The following is a 7,014-nucleotide window of genomic DNA, read 5'->3' on the forward strand; positions in this document are numbered from 1 at the left end:
AACCGAAAGTAAAACCCGAAACTCCATATTCATAATCTTAAACCATTCAAAATTTCCTAAAACAAAAGTTCCCGAACCGATAAAACAAGAAAAGTAATCAAAAACTTGTTCGGATTCCAGACAACTATTTTTAACACAATTGTCCTTAGTGAGATTTCACATACTCCTGAACAATGTGAAGACCTTCGCTTTCCTCCCCGTAATCCTGAATAACATTTAACAAAAATAAATAAATATTTAGAAGCTAATAGAACTATAATGTGTCGTAAAATCATGAACGCACCTTCACAACGAGGCAAGAACAACCCACAACCTTTCTCGCCTTCCCTTCGGAATCAATCTTGCACAACTGAATTCAACAATTTAGTTGATCAATAATAATATATAATACACAAATTTTAGCACCAAGGGCGCATTTGTTTCATAGAATGGAATGGAATTGGAATCGGAATTTGATTAGGATTTGAAACCGGAAAGAATTGGATTTGGAATCTGAACATTCCAATAGGAATTGGAATTGGGAGGAACTGAAACCAAATTCCATTCTTGATGTGTTCGCTTGACAAATGAATTGTAATCTATCACCAAAATTAAATTGGAATCGAGGTTTTTTTAACGAGGATAACGGCAAAAACATTTTTGTTTTTTAAGAGCTTTAGTTTTTTTTAATTTAAATTGTGTTATAATTTTTTTGAATTTTTGGGGTTTTCTATTAGGGTGTGTTCGTTTCACAGAATTCGTGGGAATTCAAAGAAATTGGAATTAAAACCCCACGACATGACGTGTTCATTTCGTTGAAATTGGAATCTTAATTCTATTTTGGTGTGTTCGCGAAATCTTAATTCTATTTTAAGGAATTTGAAGGAAATGATTTCTAATTCCAATTACAACTCTTTGAACCGAACACTCCAAAACTGGAATTAAGATTCCAATTCCAACGAAACGATCACGCCATATCATGGGATTTTAATTCCAATTCCTTTGAATTCCCACGAATTCTGTGAAACGAACGTGCCCTAAATGATATTCAAAGATATGCATAATTGATAATTGAACACTTACACCAGCCCACTCGCCAAGAGTCTTTGCAGCCGGGACGGTGACCAAGCTAACATTATGGTCAGCACAAAGTGCTTTGACCAACTTTAGATAATCGGGCTGGTTGCAATCCTCAGCCAACACACAAAGCAAAGCAGCGTGCTTTTCAATCACTTTTGCAGCCTCGTGCAAGCCCCTAACGAGACCTCCGTGAGCAAGTGACTTTCTTAGCACGAGCTGCAAAGCGGTCATGATATCCATTGGCTCCCCGAGTGCAGGGGCGGGTGCCTCAACGGGAACAACAGCTTCTTCACTGAACACACACCAAAAAACGATTTGAGAAATAAAAATATAATGATATATTTATAAAATAAAATAGTGAAATATTTTTGTTAACTTACCCTGCCATGTTTCTGTAGATACGAGCTTCTCACAAACTGTATCGAGAAGAAAACCAATTAGTTATAGGCTTAATTTATATATTTTTTTATAATTATATATATATATATATATATTAATATATACATATATATTTAATAATTATTAATTGATATATATAATTTTATGAAAAAAATAACTAAATAACACATATTATTTTATATGTAAAGTTATAACTAAAATACATATACAAATATAATTATAAATATATAAAAATTAATTAATAAATATTAAACGAGCCAAGCTCGAGCTTGAAAAACAACGAAACGAGCCGAGCTCGAGCTTTATAAATAAAGATCAAAACGAGCCGAACTCGAGCTCCATATAAGTTAAACGAGCAGCTCGGGCTCGTTTGCACCCCTACTAAGTCCTACCTAATGTTAAACTTTAAAAAAAATAACTAAATAATAACGAAGTTTCATATATGTTCTAATGTTCCATTTAGGCCACTTGTTTTAACACTTAAACATAAGTGAAACAATGCAGAAACTTGTTACTAGCAAGCAACAAAATGTAATAATTTAGATTAGGTACATGAATATGAATCATATGATCAATAACATATGAATAACAAACAAACAATAGAATATAAATGATATAACTAACTTAACATGCCATATATTTGAATATTTGTTTTTTTAATTATGAAAAGGTCATACATAATTCATAATAAAATATAATGTTTACATCAAGACAGAAGTAAAACGGGCAACAAGTTGCGCCACAAGCCCTTTTTGAATTGCAAAACTCAATGTTTTGAAAACTACATTGATGAATCTTGGAGCCATAACATTGCTATGCGTCCCGTTGGACTCGGCTAAAAAGCTTTAAACTTGACAAATTAAACTAAAATACACATAACATCTAAACATCATGCATTTAACATAACAATAGCTTAATAACTATAAAAAAACCAAAAAACCCTGTTTACCAAACAAATCCCACTAACAAATTTATCTATTTCAAAAGAAAAACTATAATCACATAAAAAAGCTGTAAACTTTTCACAATTACTATCAAAACCAAGATTCAAACAATTATAAAAACCCTACATTTGATAAAAAGCTTCAAACTTGACAAATTCTTATTCAACTAAGATAAACATATAAGTATGTAACATCATGTATTTAACATAACAATAGCTTAACAACAATTTAAAAAAAAAATCACAAAACCCTATTTACCAAACTAATACCACTAACAAATTTAACTATTTCAAAAAAAAAAAACAACTCAAAAATCTGTACAGTGACAAAAAAAACTGTAATAACATAAAAAAGTTGCAAACTTTCACTATTACTATCAAAACCAATATTCAAACAATTATAAGATCACTACAATTGGAAACTTAAACAATTATAAAAACCCTACATTAGAAATTAAAAAGCTTTAACATAAGTATGCAACATCATGTATTTAACAAAACAATAGCTTAATAACATTTTTTAAAAACATAAACACAACCCGGTTAACCAAACTAATCCCACTAACAAATTTAACTATTTCAAAAAAAAAAAAAAACTGTAATCACATAAAAAAGTTGCAACCTTTCACAGTTACAATCAAACCCAAGATTCAAACAATTATAAAAACCCTAAATTTACACTCATTTTCATATAAAAAAATCTATACTTTTGTAATCAAGATTAACAAAGCATTGGTACATAAAATTAACACAAGATCTGTATAATTTGACGGATAATCAGATAAATATACAGAAGAATAATATTAATTGATGGCTAATTTGATAGATATGAAGTAAGTACCTGCTGCAGCTGCTGCTATGAAGGTATTGGAAAGCTGGTAGGCTGTGGGATGATGAAACCCTAGCTCTATATAAACTTTGTTTTGTTTTATTTAGTCCTTTATGTTTTTAATATTTAATATTAAGACCTCTTATTTTGTCAAAGGTAGTAAATTGAGCCACTTAAAACTTTTTCCTTATTTAACATGATATCATCTTATCCTTGTGCCTTGTGGGATGTATAGAGGGGTGGAGCTAGAGGTGCACAAAATAATCGGTTCCGGACACGACTCGACGGTTTTTATCCGGAACCGACTCTATCATACTCGCGAGTATGGACCGGGCTTTGGTTTTCCCCGAGAACTGTACTCAGAATCGGAACCGACCCGGACATGGTGGAATCGGTTCCGCAAATACCCGGTCAAAACCCGACTACCCGAAAAAAACCCGATGGAACCGGTCAAATACCCGTTCCTACACACCCGGTTCCGGTTCCTAAGAATACCCGGTTTGCGCACCTCTAGGTGGAGCTATGGATGGCAAATGTTGACACGACATGAATCCAACATGAAAAGAAAAGTGGGGGAAAGGTTTTGAGTTGACTAACGTGACTTGTTCAATAAATGGGTGGGGTTCGAATTGAACCATTACCTTGTTTAAGTTTAAAAAAAAACTTTTATAGTTATAGTTAAGTTTTTGTTTTGTTCCATTTTATAGAATATACTCTTGCAATTTCCAATACAATTTCAAGGTTTTTAATATTTCTACAAAACATACCTACTTTAAATTATACCCATTTCGTTTATATAATTTTTTCAAAATTATTTTGATAAATGGATTAATCGAGTCGCCCTGAATCTGCATGTGTGTTGCTTAGGGTTGAAACCCTTGACACGAATAATAATGTGGGTCGGGTTAGGGTTAAACATTTCAACCCACCAACCTGACATGATTGATACCCCTAGGTAGAGCTGGTGTTTCTTGAACGGGTCAAACGAAACACTGGGAAGTTTTATATAGAGCATATACATAATTGAAATTTGAGTGACAATATAGTTTCTTTAATGGTACTACTCCCATAAAGTTAGTTTACGGGATATAAGACAACACTTATGTATCTTAGTGGCAATATGGCTTCGTTGTTTGCCTCCAAACCAAGGTTATGGGTTTGACACTCATTACTTTCTGTTTGTGTTAGTCCTCTTTAGACATTGTAGTGGTTGCAGCCTTGCAGGGCCTATATTCGGGTTGTTTCTTTAGCACCTTTAATAAGGGTCTGATTCGGACAAGAAGAGTGCATTGATCATCTTGGTTGATTTAGGACTTGAGGCAAATATAACATCTTAGACAATGAAGAACGAGACAACAAGGGATGTATTTGAAGGATGTTCGACCACCTCTATCGCTTATAATTTTCACTGGCTTAATCGTGGACCTTTTTTTAGTAGTCGTTTCTAGTGCTCATAAATCGCTTGCTTTTTCACCAAAGGTGTCGAGTTTCTTGTGGGGGGTGTTAAATTAGATGAACACAAGATACTAATTTTGGACCCTTTGATGTAAAATGGAGAATGGTAAATAAGTTGTTGTGTTCATATGTATCTATCAAAAGAAGATCATATGTGTACATAATAAAAATATTTTGAAGTCAAAAGTGAAATTCCGGTTATATGTATATTAACTATTTAATAAGATTAATAAAAACTTTTGTACCAGATTCTCAGTATTGTTTTTCTTAATAGATTTATCCTTCATATGCATTTTTTTTACCCAGACTTGTATAAATCTAAAGTGCGATATTTTGCTTGGTGAAGAGGTTGTACGAATTTAAATATAGTTTTTTTTTAATGTAGTGTGATTATGACTAAAAACTTGACTTTGTCAAAGCTAACTAACCTATTAGATTTATTTAAATTGCTCTTTTATACAACACAAATAAATCTCTTTTCTAATATAAATAAACTTACAGCAGCTAACTAAATTAGTATGTTAAGAGTTAAATACTGTCAACATGGCTTTCATAGCTCAGTTGGTTAGAGCATCCGTTTAGTAAGCGGGAGGTCTTGAGTTTGACTCTCAATGAAAGCATATTATTTTATATAATTTATCGTTTTTTTTATAGTTGTTAATAGGCTCTTACATAATGGGCCATCGATATGTTGCCCCAAGTTAAAGGCCCATGAACCAATTGTCCAATTCTTTATTTCATTTTAATTTATTTTTAAATGAAATTAGTTTGTTTTTTGATTATTTATTTGGTAATTATGTTTTCTACTACTTTTATTTGGTTGTCTTTAATATTTGATTTACCATTGGTTTAGTTCCGGTATTGTCATAAAATATAGTCGAAACTGATTGAATTTGTGCGGATTCATAGCCGAAGCGAACGGGTACGATGCCATGTTATCATAACTCTATTTTTAATTACTTTTTAATATATTAAATATTGGTAGACGAATTTATTTTTTTATATTGACAAGTAGAAACTGTAACTTATTATTAACTGGATTCTAACTTGGGAGTTCACAAATCCTAAGTAAATCTTTTGCATCAAAGTCGAATGCTAATTAACTTTGATTTTCTCTCTCTTATTATTACACATATTTCATTTCCTATTTTCAACGTCATCATAAATATTAGTATTACATGAACATTTCTAGCAAGTAGCTAGAAACATAAAGAGTTTAAAGAGATAGATATATTAGACTAAAGAAACAGAAATATTACATCAGTTGTATCACTCATCTCAATTTAAAGAAAACGACTGCACTATGGATTTAAGCCAAAGGAATAAGGACGCTTTAATGTCTTCAACCACCAAAGAAACAGAAATATTACATCATTTACAACACTTGTCCCAATTTAAAGAAAATGATTGCACTATCGATTTAAGCCAGAAGAACCTTGATGCCTTCAACCACAAGAGAAACATAAAGATTATATCATTTATACCGCTTGTCTCAATTTAAGAAAAGGATTGCACTATGGTTTTAAACCAAATGAATGAGGTCGTCTTAAATTTCATTTCATTTGAATACATTGATTATGAAGTTTTTAATAGTTGACAAAAAGAAAACTCATATTTTCAACAAATTTAACAAAACTAGCTTCCATCATACATTCCTAATCATATATATGAAATTTCATCATATTATAATTATATCTTATTTTTAAATTAGTTATGTATGGATCTTATATTTAAACACTAAGAACTCTATTCTATTTATAATTTTAAGAATAAACTGTCAAAATCGTTTCAAAGGTTTGATTACATTTGCAGTTATGTTGAAAAGTTTTCTTTTAATTATTTTTTGTCCGTTTACAAATCTTATCATTATCATCCATTTAGCTAATGCCTTCCAGATCTAAACATTAACTCAAGGTGTTTTAGATATTTTATGGTTTTCTTTATTTATTAAGCAGCAGTGTCGACCACCCTCATAACCGTTGTGATCTTTTTGTGCTTCTTCTTAGTCACCATACCTTCAACAAAACCATAGAAGCCATAGTCATTAGCCAACTCTGGCGACCCAACGTTCCACCATCAAAACTGAAGCCACCACTGATCTTCTCCATCATTGTTATGTTAATTTTTTTCATATATGAATGTCAAAAACATTTTTTTCAGCGAGTTTAGGGTTGCTAGAGTTGGTTGCCGGAAAACACAATCTTCTTCCGTCATGCGGTGCGGCAATGGAGATTTAGGAAGGATGAGATGCGGCAGTGGAAGATAGGGATGAGCAAAGGGTACAAAGTACCGTTATTTTAACAATTTTTTGTCTTTGTGTATATGGTAT

General features: G+C 31.8%; 1 protein-coding gene and 1 non-coding gene across 2 annotated transcripts; one reads left to right on the plus strand and one right to left on the minus strand.

Annotated features, from left to right (window-relative positions):
* Positions 1-5: 5 nt before the first annotated feature.
* LOC143608536 (small ribosomal subunit protein eS12-like) lies at positions 6-1,481 on the minus strand. Its single transcript, XM_077083554.1, has 4 exons — positions 1,440-1,481; positions 1,063-1,351; positions 284-349; positions 6-205 (listed from the first exon to the last, which is right to left on the minus strand). Exons 1-4 carry the CDS (start codon positions 1,445-1,447, stop codon positions 146-148), a joined length of 423 nt encoding a protein of 140 aa, XP_076939669.1. The 5' UTR covers positions 1,448-1,481; the 3' UTR covers positions 6-145.
* Positions 1,482-5,231: 3,750 nt separating this feature from the next.
* TRNAT-AGU (transfer RNA threonine (anticodon AGU)) lies at positions 5,232-5,305 on the plus strand. Its single transcript has one exon. It is a non-coding gene; the product is annotated as a tRNA-Thr (tRNA).
* The last annotated feature ends 1,709 nt before the right edge of the window (positions 5,306-7,014 follow it).

This window comes from Bidens hawaiensis, unplaced genomic scaffold (genome assembly GCF_021521415.1).
Source record: "Bidens hawaiensis isolate Kalapana, Puna unplaced genomic scaffold, B.hawaiensis_p1.1 tig00419396_1, whole genome shotgun sequence".
In the NCBI taxonomy this organism is placed as follows: Eukaryota; Viridiplantae; Streptophyta; class Magnoliopsida; order Asterales; family Asteraceae; genus Bidens; species Bidens hawaiensis.

Bases quoted from the DNA above. Each gene is read 5' to 3' on its own strand.
- LOC143608536 (XM_077083554.1), bottom strand. The intron at 350-1,062 runs GTAAGTGTTCAA...TGTTGAATTCAG, and splicing joins CTCTTGGCGAGTGGGCTGGT to TTGTGCAAGATTGATTCCGA. The intron at 206-283 runs GTGCGTTCATGA...AATGTTATTCAG, and splicing joins GTTCTTGCCTCGTTGTGAAG to GATTACGGGGAGGAAAGCGA.